The following is a 17,974-nucleotide window of genomic DNA, read 5'->3' as shown; positions in this document are numbered from 1 at the left end:
CCCCCCCCACCCCAACTTCCACTCCCCTTGGCCTCAGGGGAGAAGCTCTGCAAAGCGGAAGAGGCCTTTGTTCTGCAATTAATCATTTGAAGTCAAAGTATGTTTGGGTACTACAAGCGATAGCCCACAAACACTATGAAGTGGTTGATTGTGTAGTTGGTGAAATTCAGTCTCAAAGAGGACTTCCTTCATTGTAAATAGAAAAATACCTTAGGAATGAGGTAGGGAGAAATTGTCAAACTTAAGAAGTGATGGGCTAATTTATCATAGGATAACTTTCAGAGACTAGATTCTAATGTGTAAGGAGCTCCATCTTTTAAGTCAAAGACCTGTATTACTTTCCTGCTGGTCTGTCTGACCATGGCCACTGGTAAGACTAACCTGGGGAGCCTGAGGGGGAAGGGGTAGTCAAGGTCAAGAGTCAGACTCTGAGAAGAGAAAGAGCATAGAAAAGTGTGTGTCTATCGCAGTATAGAGGCCTGTCGGCCTGCCTAAGATAAATGATGCTGGGGTTACCCAGTATTTCATACTGTCTATTGCTCTCTTCTCTGAGTTTTATTTTCTTACCCTTTGGAAACATTCCACATACACTAGTCAATGGTACTTTCATCGGCTGCTGCCGCGAGGAAGAAATTTCCCTTTACGTTGAGGAGTTAATGAGTTTGGTCTTGGTGTTGTTTGTTTTTTACTTCAAGAGTAAAGAGTGACTTTACTTATTTCATTGACTTTCGTCAATATTATCCATGTGTGATAGTTATACCAAGAATTCAGCAATACCTAGTGAGGGAGTATTATCCAAGCGGACAGAAATGAGAGAGATTTCCATAGCCCCTAGCTTGTCTCCATGATTACACTTACTTATATAGAGCCAACGCTGGTCATTAACCCCTTTTCCCCTGGTTGTTGAGAAACAACCTGAGGACAGTACTTTTTAGAGACGTGAGGAATATCAGAATATCAAGGGATCTGCGCAAATCCACGGGGTCTGCTGAACCTGACTGCTGATGTCCAGGCTATCACACACTGACCGGAGGGCTTTAATCACATTAAAAACAAGCCTTGTGGTTTTAAGGCTCTCTATCCTGCAATTATGTCTATCCTTCAGGTAATCACAATGAGGAAAATACCAAGACGTTGCCTTCTCCATCCAAAGCCCCATAAACCCTGTGGTACTGAGCTTTGTTAAGCAACACAGCCACTTCCACACGTCCCCAAAGACCGTGTAGTATTCTTTGTTCCTTGGCCTAATGCTGCTGTGTTCAAGCCTGCAAGGAGATCACAGCTCAGGAGTGAATTGCCAGTTGGTATTTCATCTTTGTAGCTTCTTATACACTTTCCCTGACTTTTTCTCCTAAAGGGAGACCATAAAAATATCATCATTTGCTTACAGAAGAAGCTGTTCCTAATAATGATCAACCCACATTGGGAAGCCAGACTGGCAAGTTATTTATAAAAATTACTTATAAATAACTTATAAAATAAATAAGTGTGATCTTCTGTAAGAAGATCAAAAAAGTAAATGAAGGCATGTGCTTGCATGCAGTGACTGATGTTTTAGGTCCCACCGTACTAGATAGCTAACAGAGCTGACTCTTTGAAGGTGGTGGCACTACAGGCAAAAACTCTACTTCTGTACTCCTGAAGTCACTTCCTTGGTCCTTGTCATCTACACAACAAAAGTGAGTGACATATTAACAAGTATGCCCTGGAAATATTACTAGAGTATATATTTTCCACTTGCAGACGTGAATTGGTCACCATCATTTAAGAGAACTTCTAACAAATATCACCAATAGGTATTTAAAACAATGATATTTTGTGGGGTCATTTACTTTTTTGTTTTCATTGTTTAAAAGACTTTCTATTTTTTTTAAAGATTTTATTTATTTATTTGACAGACAGCGATCACAAGTGGGCAGAGAGGCAGACAGAGAGAGAAGGGGAAGCAGGCTCCCCACTGAGCAGAGAGTCTGATGTGGGGCTCAATCCCAGGACCCTGAGATCATGACCTGAGCCGAAGGCAGAGGCTTAACCCACTGAGCCACCCAGGTGCCCCAAGATTTTCTATTTTTAACACAGTTTTAGATTTACAGCAAAAGTGAGAGGTACAGAGATTTTTCCATATACCCTTGTCCCTACCCAGACATAGTCTCCCCTATTAGAAATATCACTCATCACAGTGGCACATTTTATTTAACCAAAAATGTTTATAACTTAAGATAGCTCATTGTAATCAAAAAGGAATCGCAGATACCAAATCATGTAAAAGTTAACCTGTATTTAAGAAAAGTCGTCATTTAAGACTTTATTTTTTAGCACACTTTTATATTCACAGTAAAATGGGAAGTACAGAGATTTCCAGTAATTCCCCTGCATCCACACAGGCACAGCCTCTCCCATTATCAACGTTCCTCACCAGACAGTCCATTTTTACAACTGATGAACCCGTATTAACCCATTATAATCACCCGAAGTCCATTATTTACTATAGGGTTTGCTGTTGGTGTATTTCCTATGGATTCGACGTAATCCTTCATTATCAAATCATACAGAGTATTTTTACTGCCCTAAAAATGTGTGCTCAATCTACTGACCCTCTCCTCCCCCCAAACCCTGGCAACCACTGATCCTTTTACTATTTCCATACTTTTGCTTTTCCAGCACATTTACTCTTTTTTTAAAAATTTATTTATTTATTTATTTGACAGAGATCACAAGTAGGCCGAGACAGGCAGAGAGAGAGGAGGAGGCAGGCTCCCTGCTGAGCAGAGAGCCCAATGCAGGGCTCGATCCCAGGACCCTGGGACCATGACCTGAGCTGAAGGCAGAGGCTTTAACCCACTGAGCCACCAGGCACCCCACATTTACTCATTTTTTTAAAAAGATTTATTTATTTGAGAGAGAGACAGTATGAGGAGGGACTGAGGGAAAGGAAGAGAGACTCTCAAGCAGACTCCACACTGAGCATGGAACCCAAGGCAGAGCTGGATCCCACAACACTGAGATCATGACGGGAGCTGAAATCAAGAGTTGGATGTTTAACCGACTGCACCACCCAGGTGCCCCAACATTTACTCATTTTTTTAAACACTAAAATTAACCCCATTATTTGGAGTGCAGACCACAACCTGAACCATGATTTGAGATCAGTTATATCGAGATGCCAATTAATTGCTTACATGACTTTTTTCATTTAAAAAAGTGCCTGGGTGGCCCAGTCAGTTGGGTGTCTGCCCTCGGCTCAGGTTATGATCCCAGGACCCTGGAATCAAGCCCCCAGAGTGGGGGAAGGGGGTCCCTGCTCAGTGGGAGAGTCTCCCTCTTGCCCCTGTTCATGCTCTCTCTCACTCTCAAATAAATAAAATCTTAAAAAAAAAAAAAAATACATGGCCTAACCCAAAAAACAAACATTCCAGCTAAAAAAAAGGGGGAGGGGGCAGAAGACATGAGTAGACATTTTCCCGAAGAAGACATACAGATGACTAGTAGATACATGAAAGGATGCTCAATGTCATTCATCATCAGGGAAATAAAAATCAAAACTACAACGAGATATCACCTCACACCTGTCAGAATGGCTAAAATAACAACAAGGAAACAGCAACTGTTGGTGAGGAAGAGGAGGAAAGGAAACCTTCTTGCACTATTGGTGGGAATGCAAACTGTTGCACCGACTCTGGAACAGTATGGAGTTTCCTCAAAAAGTTAAAAATAAAACTACCCTATGATCTATCAGTTCACTAGTAGGTATTTACCCAAAGGATACAAAAATATTGATTCAAAGGAGTACACGCATCCTAATGTTTATAGCAGCATTACCAACGATAGCCAAATTATGGAAAGAGCCCAAACGCCCAGTGGCTGATGAATGGGTAAAGTGGAATATTACTCAGCCATCAAAAGTAATGAAATCTTGCCATTTGCAACAGTGTGGATGGAGCTAGAGAGTATTATGCTAAGCAAAATAAGGCTGCCAGAGAAAGACAAACACTACATGATTTCACTTATATGTGGAATTTAAGAAACAAAACAAATGAACATGGGAAAAAAAAGAGGCAAAGCAAGAAATAGACTCTTAACTATAGTGAACAAACTGCTGGTTACCAGAGAGGAGGTGAGTGGGGGGATGGGGGAAAGAGGTGATGGGGATTAAGGAGGGCAGTTGTGATGAGCACTGGGTGTTGTATGGAAGTGATGAATCATTAAATTCTACACCTGAAACTATAAAGCAAAAGGATAAAATCATCTTTCAAGTAATATATATATATGTATCTCTTAGCCTCATACTTGTTATTCAAAAGTAAATAGGTTGACAGTCTTATTACAATTCAGACAGCTATTTGGAATGGGAAAGAGCAGATGATTTAAAAAAAAAACCCACAAACAATAAAACATTAATTAGAGTCACAGAATTAAACTGGGAGGAGCATTAGGCAGTGTGTAATTCAATGGATCCATTTCATTTTCCCTCTCGGTTTTAAAAGCAAAGAAAGCAAATAAAAATTGGAGAGTAGAACAGAACCGAAATCAGGAAGATCAAGCAAAATTCCAAGCAAGGCCATTAAAAAAACGAACCATAAAGTAATGTGAGCCAACTCCTACCTTTACAAGGGAGAAGTCAGTGGGTAGTCCAGTGGGCTCTTATTTTTCCCCCCATTTCAGCTCCTCTAGATCTTTCCCCACAGTTCTTGTCTGTGAGTATTTGTCAGATACCGTTGATCTCGCCGCCTTAGAACATACCTGGAAAGTAACAAACAGAGAAGAGTGGTAGAGCTGGCCATGTTTTGATTTAAAGATTTGATATTTTATTAGTGCCCCAAAGCCAGAATCTAGTGGATCTGGCTTTCCTAAGAACTGGCCTCTCAGTCTGTTGTCCTCTTAATCTGTTGCCCAGGTCCGAGATGTCCCTGGACCGTTCTTTAGGAAGAAGACTTATTCTCCTGGAAAGGAGGGTTGTTTATTTTTTTTCTCTTTCCCCCTAGAGGTTTTGATGGGTTTCACTGAAGTCCATACACTGGGGTTTTCTAATTCTTTTTTCTTTCGATTGAGTCCTTTTTGTCCAATGGAAAACATACATGAGACCCCAATATACAAAATAGAAAAAATGAAGCTTTTCCAGCTGAGGCGGGGTTTGTAGATGCTGGGATCTGGAGGATCACCTATTTCTCCCTCCTCTCCCGAGGTGTCTTTGCTGAATGTTAAGGCTCTTAAGAAAACAGTTGGAAAACACTGCTCTACAGTGTTGGTCTTCCCATAGTGACAATGAATATAAAAGAGCCCACCTCCTGGGTCTCTGTCTGAGCTCTTGACTGGCTGGTGCACTCAATTCCTCTCATCATGAATGAAAGCACTTCTGTTATTATTAATAGCATCATGATTTCAATATTTTCTGCCTTGTGTACTATGAACCTATGAAATGCTGGATGTCAAAAGAATAAAGGAGTTGTCCTCCTTCAGTCTCATCAATGGCTGCATCCTGACTTGGTTTGATTTAGCAGTGGGCGTATAAACCAGCCTGTAGAAAGCGTAACGTATGCCCAGTATAAACTCTCCCAGAAAATGAGTTTGCGATAGTGGGGAACAAGCCTATGAATGGAAAGGCATGTCACTCTTTGTATTTCACTTAGCTGCCTTGTGACCCCAGGTCTCTGATGGGTGGGGGGAAAAAAAGTATCATTTTGTAGATTATCCATCTCTTTTCAATGATAGAAGGGAATGATGTTCTGTGCCACTTCTACATTCTAAGCAGAAGCAGACTTCCTTCCCCCGATAGTTCTGATGTGAAACCAAGGTTGCAGATAGCATCTATAGAGTAAGGACTAAGCAGGAACTTCAGAAGACATGAATCCCAGCACTTTCATCTTTCCTCAGTCGTTTTGGCAGCACTTGAAATTTACCAGGACCCTCAATAACACATTAGGGATTCATTATAATGAGAAAGAAGAAAAGCTAGGGGTTTCAGTAGTCAGTTTTATCAAGGCATTTATGAATTGAGCATAGTTATTTTCTTTTTCTACCTTCTTTGTCTGATTTTTCTCCCTATACTTCAGATTTTTTTTTTTTCTTTTTTAAGGCAGTACCATGGAACTTTGAAATCAAGTCTAGATATTTGTCTGTGAGTAATCATGAGCAGCTATGTGTGATTTTCTAGAGTAAATATTTAGGCCAGAAACAAAAATAGAACCAACACCTGGGCCAGAACCAAAAGCAAGTCCATATGCAATGGAGCCAAGGGGGAGACGGAGCATGCCGGTGGCTGGCAACTGTCTAACTAGTTCTAACTCAGCAGAAAAGCTCTTACCTCCTAAGAGAGAGAAGCCAATTTCAGGCTCAGAGAAAGTTGTATCAGCCTCTCTGAACCTCAGTCTTCTTCTGGGTGATGTCATGTGGATACTTTTAGGAATCCTGGAATGTATACATAAGTTGACATGTATAAATATTTAGCACATTTGGGTGGCCTTGAACACCGTTTCTTTTTGCTTATTCAGGACTCAATCAGCTCATCAGTAACTAAAACAAGATTTTCAATGTTTTAACCACCACCACAGGATAAATGTAAAAGCTAATTATTCTACAAGTCGGGGTATTTACTATTTAGACTTGTTCAAGGTGGAGGAGGGGGACTACCACCGATGCCAATCATTTGTCATGTAGCTATTTGCTAACAACTGACTTGTGCGTGGCAGAGCGCTTGATGAAGGAAGAGGGTGGAGACCCAGATAGGCACAAAGCATGACCATTGTCCTCAAGTAGCTCCCGGGGTTTGAGGGAAATCAGACACCTATACAGTCCTAAGATGAAAAGTCCTTAAGTGCTTGAAGAGAGAGCAAAGTGCTCTTTCACTTGAGAAAAGAGCAATTACTTCTGCCTAAGAGAGATGAAGGAAGCTTTCATGACTTTGGCACTTAAGCTGAGAGCACAAGAATGGGAAGAATTTGAACTCATGGAAATGAGTAAGAAAGTCATCAGGGGACCAGTAAGAGCAACATGCCAAGGGGAGTAAAGCTCGCTGTGAGGAGCAGTGAGTAGTTCGCCTGGGAGTGGGAGCACATGAGAGAGGGGAAGGAAAGGGTATTTGATAAGTGATTGTATACAGTATGTGGTGGGAAGCACGCGTGCTATTCTCGCTTTTAACAGAGCTGAGACTCAGAGGGTGAAGTGATTGTCCAAAGACCATGTAAAACCAGATCTGCGTCTGAAAACATTAAGATAGACAAGCAAACTGAAGTTTAGAACAGGGCGACTTTGATTGCCAGAGTAGGGAATTTGAATCCTCTACGGTAGTTCAGGGTTTAGCAAACTATGGCCCGTGGGCCAAATTCGGCGCACTACCGGTATTTGTCAGTAAGGTTTGTGAGGACACAGCATTGCACGGCTGTTCATTCGTGTCTATTTTTTTGTGGTTCCTTCCACACCATATCAGCAGAGTTGAGGAGTCACAGAGCTCATACAGCCCAAAAGGGGAGAGGGAATGGGAAGATGGGCAAAATGAGTGACAGGGAGGAAGGGATACAGGCATCCAGTTAGGAAGTAAATAGGTCCCAGGAATAAAAGGCACAGCATAAGGAATACAGTCAATGCTTCATGATAGCGTCCTATGATGGCAGATGGAAGCTGTACTTGCGAGGGGTAGGGGAACGGTATAATTTATAGAGATGTGAAAACACTATGCTGTACACCTGAAATTCATGTAGTGTAATAAAGATAATAAATAATGTAATAATAATAATAATAATACTTAGGGAAAAACTATAGAAAATCAGTATTAATTCCCACTCACAATCTTCTAGCTATTGTAAAAGGATCTTAACTGGTCTGCATTATTTTCCGTTTTATAGATCAACCTTAAAACTGGATGGCCTCTACTTTTAAGACAGGATACCCTTAAAACCAACAACTTGATGATATTTATAGATCTTAAATATAGAACCTGGATAGCCCAAATGATCTATATAGGAATTGTCTGGGATACAGCTGCAATTCAGATAGTAAAGAAAAATAAAGTAACTTGTCCTACCAAAAACAAAAACAGAACAAATCAAAAAACACTTAAAATATTTACTCTGGCCCATGGCAGAAAACCTTTGCTAACCCCAGCTCTAGTTGATTGAGAATCACTGAAAGTGTTCTAAAAGGGAAGTGGCATTCTCAGGGTCACACATTACTGATTGAGACCATGCTTATCAGCAGGATGGAGGGAAGGAACTAGATCCATTAGAAGACGATTTTGGTGGTCTGGGCAGTCATCCGTTCACTCCCAGATTGTCCCACTAGCCTTCCAGCAAGCCTCTCAGCCAAAATGTGGGCGCTTCGAGAGTTCAGGCAGGCAACAACAATGAGGGACTTGCCCTGCATGTGAGAAAGACATCTGTGCGGACAAGCTGATCGATGGCCCCGCCTGACCCCCAAGACCACCGGACGCCAAGGGGTGACAGGAAGTACCAGAAACAGAGGCTGCCATGCAGAAATGTCACTCGATGTTGCCATCCCTTGCAATCGTGTGAGAGAGGTCAGAACGCTAACTTTTTATGTGAAGCCACTGTGCGTGCAAATGTCAGCCGCGGAATTCCAGTGTCGGCCTCCGGCATCTAAGTCTATTAAAGTCCTCTGAAGCCAATCACAGGGCAGACCCCCACTTTGCAGTCTCTGCACACATAACTTCCAAGACACTGACCCAGCGTCCCTTTCATGGGCTCCCCAGCAGCAGCTCCCGTGGCTTCTTCAGTAGGAATAGCACACTGTGCCCACAGGGTTTGGAGACTGTCTGACTGACAGACAGACGGACTGACTCACCCGGTCAGAGCAGTTTTGAAGTCAGACCTCTACACTCTGTCGTACCCATGGTGCGTAACATGGCCACACTGTTGGAACACTGAAGTGCTTATTTCCTATCTGAGGTATGATACAAAAGCAGCTGGCAAATCCCTTGCCCTCTGAAAGTGATGTGGGCTGGAACGCCCAGGACCTAGAGCAAACCTAGTGAGAAGCTGCTGGTCGGGATCTTGCAGGATTAGCCTTAAGCAGCGACCATATGCTTTTCAGGTGCGATGAAGGGACTTTGTTTCAGTGGGCCGTAACGGACTTAAGTATTTTATCCCCGACCTGCTTGCTGCCGGAGAATTTACAGTTCAGAGATTACTCACTCAGTCATGCTCTTACTCTGTATTTATTGGTCACTTACTATATACCAGGCACCATGCCAAATGCTGAGGAAAGACAGGCAGTGACGTCCAACTGGAACTTTAGGGAAGCTCCACTGCAGTGTAAAAGGGCGGGGGGGTGGTGGTGGTGCATGAAAACGTTCACAACACAGTGAGGTGAGGGATCCCTAGAGGGGAGGTATCAACCCTCTCCAAACAAATATTACAAATATTACTTTTTTGATGTAAAAATGTGCCCTGGGGAAAAAAGGTTGAAAAATATTCTCCTTTGTTAATGAAATGACTTTAAGTGTCCTAGAAAGTCTTAGGCAGGACCAACTACATAATTTGCGGAGCCCCTTGTTGAAAAACTCAGAATTTCAAACCAGTGCTGGTAGAGCATCGAGCCAGGTGGTCCCATGTCACTGAACGGGATACAATGCCTGCCTAGTCTCACGGGCTCAGCATTCTCAAGAAAACCAAGGGAGTGGAATTTGGGGAAAGTAAAGGATTTTTTTTTCCAGTTTGGTTCTATGGGCTTCCATTCATTTATGACACTTATTTGCATACCAGGTACCATATCAAGGGTTAGGGTCACTGCAGTAAAATATAGCTACCCTCCCTACCCTCGGGTACCTCCAGCCTTGCTGAGAACTTTACCTGTGATGATTTTCATGATCTGGTCCAATTATGTCTTGGCATATTAAGTAATCTCAGAAAAATATTAAGCATTCCAATGAGCCTAACTTCATCTTTTTAAATATATAGTATATTGAAAATACAATTCTTCTGTACTCTGGACTCTAAAATACAATTTTTGAATGTATTTTTCTATAAGGAACAAATATTTTGGTTATCAGAAAAAGAAAGTAAATATGAAAAAATATGCTTACTCAGAAGTTATATAATATTTGAAATTTTATTTTTATTTATTGTGTTACCTTAGGAAGTTTAAAAAAGAGAAATGTGGGGGAACACACGCAGCCTTTATCTTGAAGTTTTAATACAAGCACGCCTTGTTTTATTGTGCTGTACTTCACTGTCCCTCACACACTGTGTTTTCACAAAGCAAGGGTTCATGACAGCCTGCACCAGGATAGCAAGTCTGTGGGCGCCATTTTCCGAACAACATTTGCTCACTTCACGTCTCTGGTGTCACAATTTTGGTAATTCTCACGTTTCAAACTTTTTCATTTCTATTCTTTTTGTTATGGTGGTCTGTAATCAGTGCTCTTTGGTGTTATTATTGTAACTGTTCTGGATGCCATAGGCCACCCCATATTAGATGGTAAACTTAATAAATGTTGTGTGTGCCCTGACTACTCCACCAAACAGCCATTCCCCACCTCCCTCTCTCGCCTCAGGCCTCCCTACTCCCTAAGACACAACAACATTGAAATTAGGCTAATTAATAACCCCACAATGACATCTGTGTTCACGTGGCACAATGGCACAAGTGTTCACGTGAAAGGAAGAGTCACATAGGCATCTCTCACTTTAAATCAAAAGCTTAAAATGATTAAGCTTAGCCGAAGAAGGCATATCAAAAGCCAAGGTAGGCCAAAAGCTAGGCCTCTTACACCAAAGAGCCAAGCTGTGAATGCAAAGGAAAAGTCCTTGAAGGAAATTAAAAGTGCTCCCCCAGTGAACATGTGATTATTAAGAAAGGGAAATAGCCTTATTGCTGATACGGAGAAAGTCTGAGCGGTGTGGACAGAAGATCAAACCAGTCACAACATTCCCTACATCAAAACCTAATCCAGGGCAAGACCCTAAATCTCTTCAATTCTATGAGGGCTAAAAGAGGTTGTTCATGAGGTTGCAGGTAAGAGACCATCTCCCTAACATGAAAGTACAAGGCGAAGCAGTAAGTGCTAATGTGGAAGGTAGAGAAAATTACCCAGGAGTGCCGGCTAAGAGCATTACTACAGATGGCTACATAAAACAAGAAATTTTCAGTGTAGAGAAAGCAGTCTTCTGTTGGAAAAATATGCCATCTAAGACTCTCATAGCTTAAGAGGGGAAGTCAATGTCTTGCTTCAAAGCTTTTTCAAAAGAGAAATGGACTCTCTTATTGGGGGCCAATGCCGCTAGGGACCTTAAGTTAAAGCCAGTGTTCACCTAACATTCTGAAAACCCAAGAACCTTTAAGAATTATACTATATCTACTCTACCCGTAGTCCATAAATGGAACAACAAAGCTTGGATGGTGGCACATATGTTTATAGCATGGTTTACTGAAGATTTTATGCCTGCTGTTGAGATCTACTGTTCAGAAAGAAGATTCCTTTCAAAATATGACTGCTCATTGACAATGCAGCTGGTCACCCAAGAACTCTGTTGGAGAGGTACAACAAGAAGAATGTTGTTTTCATGCCTGCAAACACAGTATCTGTTCTGGAGCCCATGGATCAAAGAGCAATTTTGATTTTCAAGTCTTGTCATTTAAAAAATACATTCCATGAGACTATAGCTGCCACAGTTAGTGGTTCCTCTGTGGATCTGGGCGAAGTGAGTTGAAAATCTTCTGAAAAGGATTCACCATTCTAGATGCCATGAAGAACATTAGGGACTCGTGATAAAAGGGCAGAATACGAACATTAACAGGAGTTTGGAGGAAGTGGATTCCAGTCCCATGAATGACTTTGAGAGTCCAAGAATTCAGTGGAGGGAACAAGTGCAGATGTGTTAGAAAGAGCAAGAGATTAAGAATTAGAAATGGAGCCTGGAGATATGACCAATATGACCGAATTGCTGCAACCTTATGATAAAGTTTTAATGGATGAGGAGTTGCTTCTTATTAATGAACAAAGGAAGTATTTTCTGAGATGGAAACAACTTTTGAGGAAAATTATGTGAAACTGATGAAATGACAACTAAGGATTTAGAAAATTACATAACCTTATTTGGTAAAACAGCAGCAGGATTTGGGAAGATTGACTCCTTTTTTTTTTTAATTAAAGATTTTATTTACTTATTTGACAGAGAGAGAGGGATCACAAGTAGGTAGAGAGGCAGGCAGAGGGGAAGCAGGCTCCCTTCCTGCTCAGAAGGGAAGCTCTGCTCTGCTGAGCAGAGAGCCTGATGTGGGACTCAATCCCAGGACCCTGGGATCATGACCTGAGCTGAAGGCAGAGGCTTTAACCCACTGAGCTACTCCGGTGCCCCTGGAGGATTGACTCTTAATTTTGGAAGAAATTCTACTGTGGATAAAATGCTACCAAACAGCATCTCGTACTGTAGAGAAACCATTCACGAAAGGAAGAGTCAACTGATGAGCCCAACTTTATGGCTGTCTTATTGTAAGAAATTGCCATAGCGACCTTAACCCTGGTCAATCAGTAGCCATGAACATCTAGGCAAGACCCTCTACCAACACAAAGATTACAACTCTCCAAAAGCTCAGATGATGGTTAGCATGTTTTAGCCGTAAGGTATTTTTTAAATAAGGTATGTACCTTTTTTAGACATAACATTATCACTCAGTAGACTACAATATAGTATAAATATAACTTTTATATGCAGTGTGAAACCAAAAAACCCATTTGACTCTCTTTATTGCACTATTGGCTTTATTACAGTGGCCTGGGACTAAACCCACAATGTCTCCAAGGTATGCCTGAAGCTTCTCTTATTTTACTTGGTTGAGATATTTTGCCATACCTATACCAAAGTTCATCTTCTAGATATAGCTTCTACTTGTTTTTTTAAAGATTTTATTTATTTATTTGTCTCAGAGAGAAAGAGCATAAGAAGGGGGAGCGGCAGGCAGAAGGAGAAGCAGGCTTCCCACTGAGCAGGGAGCCCAATGTGAGATTGATCCCAGGACTCTGGAATCATGACCTGAATCAAAGGCAGACACTTAATTAACTGAGCCACCCAGGCGTCCCTAGATGGGACTTTTAGAATCTGTGTTCAGAACTGAAAAATTAGTGAGTTCTTCGGTTTGCTTTCAGGACACATCTTAATGATATTCCCGCAAGATAATACTTTGCTAATAGCCCCACTTACTCTATTTGTTGTCAGAAACTCTTGTCATGCATTCTTAAGGAGTTCCTTTACCTCTGCGATGGAAGATTCCATAATGGTTACTCCTTGTTGATCACTTGCTACACACCTGGTATACTAACCATTTTGTATATATTCATTTAATCCTCCCCATAATACCTTGTGATTGACATTAACCTCCATTTTATAGATAGGGAAACTGAAATTTAGAAAAGTTGACTGAGTTGCTCCAAGTCTTCTAATAACTGGCAAGAGTTAGAATCAAGTCTTAACTGATGCTGAAACTTGGTCCCACCAAGCTGTACCTTCTCCCCACCCGCTGTGCCTTCTAAGAGCGCCCTGTGAAAGGGAGATAATAAAATGGAAGGAGAAAGTTTGGAGAAGAGCAGGGTGGAGTCCCTGGGATCAGAGCTGTCCTGGCAACTCTGGGGTGTCTGTGACTGTCTGTAATCTGCAAAGCCATCATTGACCAGTAGCAAAAGGTTTGCTGTGGAAACAGGACCTTAGGTTGGCTCCTCTCCCCTCTCCCTCCACATCCCCAACCACTGGCCTCACTCTGACGTGCTGAGAACAAGGAGAGTGGCACCAGGGCTGCCAAGGGATGTGAGAATCTGAGAAAGGCAGTGCTGAGCAGGAGCACGGTCTAAGACCAACTTCAAAACAAGAGATCAGAATTCTTAGGGGAAAAGGAACTACTGAAGCTAAAGATGACCCCCAACCAGAAACTCCCTAAAAATAAGGAGGTCTGGAGGGAAATAGTAACTCCAAACCATTTCATTGGAATTGGGATTGAACAGTCACTGACAGGTATGTTCTTTGAAAACACATCTTGCTGGAGAGAAGCCATGAAGAGGTGATTCTGCAAATCATCATCTCGGTTTGCAAATCCCTCAATAGTCAGAGGGTCCAGTGTGGTCTGACCTGGATTGAATCCTTTGGGTGCATTCCCTTCTTGTGCGAGTATAGTCGTGGTGATTGTTGCAAACGGAAATGTCTATAGAAACATTGAGTGGTGTATACACTCAGACCTGTGTCAGTGTTGAGAAGCGCCCATTCTCCAGGCAGATGTATTTCTTAGTTTATATAAATCATTACTCATCTTTGTCTCATTTTTATTTTGTTTCTGATATGCAAGTCAGCATGTTGAATTCATTGTAACTTACTTGTGCATGTGGGCAGAGAGATTGGATTACTAAACATGGGTTTTAAGTAAATTGGGTAAAATTAGCTAAGTGAAGAAGTAAGGCACTCAACTACTTCTTCGATATTAAGCAAGTATATGATTGATATTGGGCAAAAGATTTTCATTTGAGACCATAAGGCAAAAGTGTGTTGTTGTTGTTTTTTAAGGTCTGGGTTGCTGGATCTTTAATATTTTGAAATTATTTTTGAAAAAAATTTGAAAATAAAGAAACGTACAGAGGGTAATGTAACACATACATAGTGCCACCACTTAGAATATATTCATTTAATCTATATGTAGCAAAATGTTAACATTTTATAATTAAAAAAGTATTATAGGTAAAAGTGAAATTCTGCTTGACCCCATGTCATTCTCTTCTTCCATTTTTCTAATGATAAGCTCTATCATGAAACTAGTGAGTATCTTTCCAGTCTCTATATAAATATAGGTAGGTGTTTTTATGTGTGTTTATACACACTTGCACTCATCCATGAAGAATATTGTTTTGTGAATACTGTTTATATATGTTCCACATGCCCAGTAACAACAGAAGGAAACCTACAGTAGGTTTAAACTGTGCGTGGAGCTGCAGTAGAGATAGTCTCTGTCCTTTCAATGACTCCATGGAGTAGCATGATTATTATTAAAGGTTACTTGCCAAAGGTCCCACAGCCCATAAGTGGTGGGGCTAAGAATTAATCCCACCATCAGGCTCTGGAGCCCGAGCTCATGTCACCATACTAGATGGCCTCTTCAATGTATCACTCTATAGAATTCTTCCGTCTCTCAATACCAGGTTTCTGATATTTGTAATTGTTGGGTTTATAAATCTAGTTCATTCCTTTTCACAGTTATACCATATTCCATTAAATGAGTATAGTATATATGCAGCACTGTAAGGGGGTTAGGACCCGGAAAATACCAATATCGAAACTTTCCATCTCACCAGGCTGGGTGAGAATTAAATGGTTGAATTCAAATAAAGCATGGAACTGTGCCTGGCACTGAGTAAGCACCCAATAAATGTTGGCTGGTATTATTTGCTATTGTCATCTATACATTATTCTAAGGATCATAAATCATTAGGTTGCTTCCAATTTTCTGTTATTGTGCATATTGCCCCAGAGAATGCCCTGTGTCTGTGTATATAGGTTTCTTTTGGTTTTCTCCCTAGAAGTTGAACTGATGCCTCATAAAGTGTGCATTTTCTCAGTGGCACCTGATATTGCCAAAGCCAGCTCTGCCAATCTACACTCCTCCATAATGAACTGTTCAGTTCCATTTCCCCATATCCTCAAGAAGAGTTGATATTGTTTAACTATTGGATGTGCAAATCTGATGCTATAATTCATATATATGAAGTGTGCCCTTTAAAGTGTGCAATTCAGGGGTGCCTGGGTGGCTCAGTGGTTTAAGCCTCTGCCTTCAGCTCAGGTCATGATCTCAGGGTCCTGGGATCGAGCCCCACATCGGGCTCTCTGCTCAGCGGGGAGCCTGCTTCCTCCTCTCTCTCTGCCTACTTGTGATCTCTCTCTGTCTATCAAATAAATAAATAAAAATCTTAAAAAAAAAAAAAAAAGCTCTTTAAAGTGTGCAATTCAATGGTCTCACCAGGATGTGCCACCATCACCGCTACCCAATTCTAGGAGAAACCCCTCTACCCATTAGCAGTCATTCCCCCCCCTCACCCCAGCCCCTATTCAATCTCTGTAGATTTGCCTATTCTGGACAGTTCTTAGCAACACAATCTTATGTAGATTTTCGAAGTTCTTCCATGCTGTAGCGTGTATCAGCTCTTTGTTCTTTTTCACAGCCCAGTAATATTCCACTGTGCAGATAGACCACATTTAGTTTATCCATTGCCATTGTTCCTTCTCTTGACAGTTATGAATAATGTTGCTATAAACCTCTATGAAAACTTTGGTATGACTGTATATTTTCATTTTCTTGGATATGCCTATATATTTATAGAGCTAGCCATGAAATTGCTGGGTCATATGATAGCTGTGCTTAATGTTTTGAGACACTGCTAAAGTGACTATACCATTTTATATAATCCCCTCAGAAAGGTATGAGGGTTCCAGTTTCACCCACATCTGTACCTACAACACTTGTACTATCTTTCTTTTTAGTTCCAGCCATGCTATGTAGTGTCATCTTGCAGCTTAGATGAGTATTGCCCTCATGACTGATGAGGTTGGGCATTTTTTAAAAAATATTTTTTATTTATTTGACAGAGAGAGAGAGATCACAAGTAGGCGGAGAGGCAGGCAGAGGGGAAGGGGGAAGCAAGCTCCCTGTCAAGCAGAGAGCCCGAAGTGGGACTTGATCACAGGACCCTAAGATCATGACCTGAGCCGAAGGCAGAGGCTTAACCTACTTAGCCAGCCAGGTGCCCCGAGGTTGGGCATGTTTAATCGGCTTATTAGCCTTCTGTATGTCATCTTTGGCCCATTTTTTCACTGGGCAGTTTGTCTTTTGATTTGAGTTATGAGAGTTCTTCCCATGTTCTGAATACACGTCCCATATCGGACATATGATTTACAAAGATTGTCTCCCATCTTGTGGGATGTCTTTTTGCTCTATTGATATGAATCAACGTATTTTAATATTTGTAGGTTTCATATGCTTACTCAAAGCTTCCATTTTCAAAATTGTCTCTGTATTATCTGCTGAGTGGATCACAAGCCAGAGAGCCTTAAGTGTTCACTGAGACTAAAGCAAGGGCACGTAGCATTCCATAGATAGGAAGAAGCTCCTGCATTGGTCACCTGAGGTCATCTAGGGGAGTCCCTCAGTCAGCAAAGGAAATTCAGTTTTGATAACCTAGAAAATATGCCTTCACACCTGATTAGAGTTCAAATTTGATCACTTAAAGGCACTAAGAACCCATACATTGTATTTCCCCACTGCCAGTTGGTTAATTCAAAAGCACTTGGATACTGTTTAACCTGTCCTCTTCCCCCCTCTCTCTCTGCTGCTCCTCTCCCCTCCCCACTCCCTGTTTCAATTTCAGATTGAAAATGGCTCAGGAATCAGTCAGCAAGCTGACATCAGAGAAGAAAGTGGAGACAAAGAAAATCAATCCCACGGCTAGTCTGGTGAGACGCATGTTTCAACATAACCAAAAGATTTTTCATCATAACTGAGGTGCATCTGGGAGTGTGTCTGAATTTAAAGGATAAAACTCAGAGGAATGAGTAGTATCCAGATTCTCAGTTCCCATCCCAGAGTAGCCTAGGTAAGAAGGGAGTGAGGAACAAAACCCGACTTCCTGGACCTCCGCGTTCTCCCAGCAAACCCAACACAGATCGTTTCCTGATCAGGCAAATTTAGTCACTTGCCATGTCACACCCTTCCACACCCCAGGCCGGCATCTGCTTATCTCAGAGCACCTTTCTCCCTAACTGGTTGAGCATTTAAGAAAGGGGTAGAGATTATGCTCTTTAGATAATTGGGAAAACCCAGATGCAGAAAGATACAGCTTACCTAGGATCACTTCACAAAGGAGTAACAGAAACCAAGCCCAGGCTCTTGGTCCCCTGATGTCTCTCCAGGAGCTGGAAACTGAGAGACTAGTTGGCCTTCGCACCTGAAAGGGGAAGTTGTCCTCCACCTTCCCATTGGGAAGGTTCACAGTGAA

At 41.6% G+C, this 17,974-nt stretch overlaps 1 protein-coding gene across 14 annotated transcripts in view; it reads left to right on the top strand.

Annotated features, from left to right (window-relative positions):
* FMN1 (formin 1) overlaps nt 1-17,974 on the top strand; it is a gene marked incomplete at its 5' end in the record, with an annotated part of 414,033 nt that overhangs the window by 385,272 nt on the left and 10,787 nt on the right. For all 14 annotated transcript variants that reach the window (XM_082734303.1, XM_082734305.1, XM_082734302.1 and 11 more), the window contains one exon: nt 17,348-17,432. In XM_082734303.1, the coding sequence (XP_082590429.1) occupies nt 17,348-17,432 (85 nt within the window). The remainder of the gene's footprint in view (nt 1-17,347; nt 17,433-17,974) is intronic.

This window comes from Mustela nivalis (assembly GCF_964662115.1).
Source record: "Mustela nivalis genome assembly, chromosome: 6".
Lineage (NCBI taxonomy): Eukaryota > Metazoa > Chordata > Mammalia > Carnivora > Mustelidae > Mustela > Mustela nivalis.
This window is presented reverse-complemented; position numbering and strand designations above follow the sequence as displayed.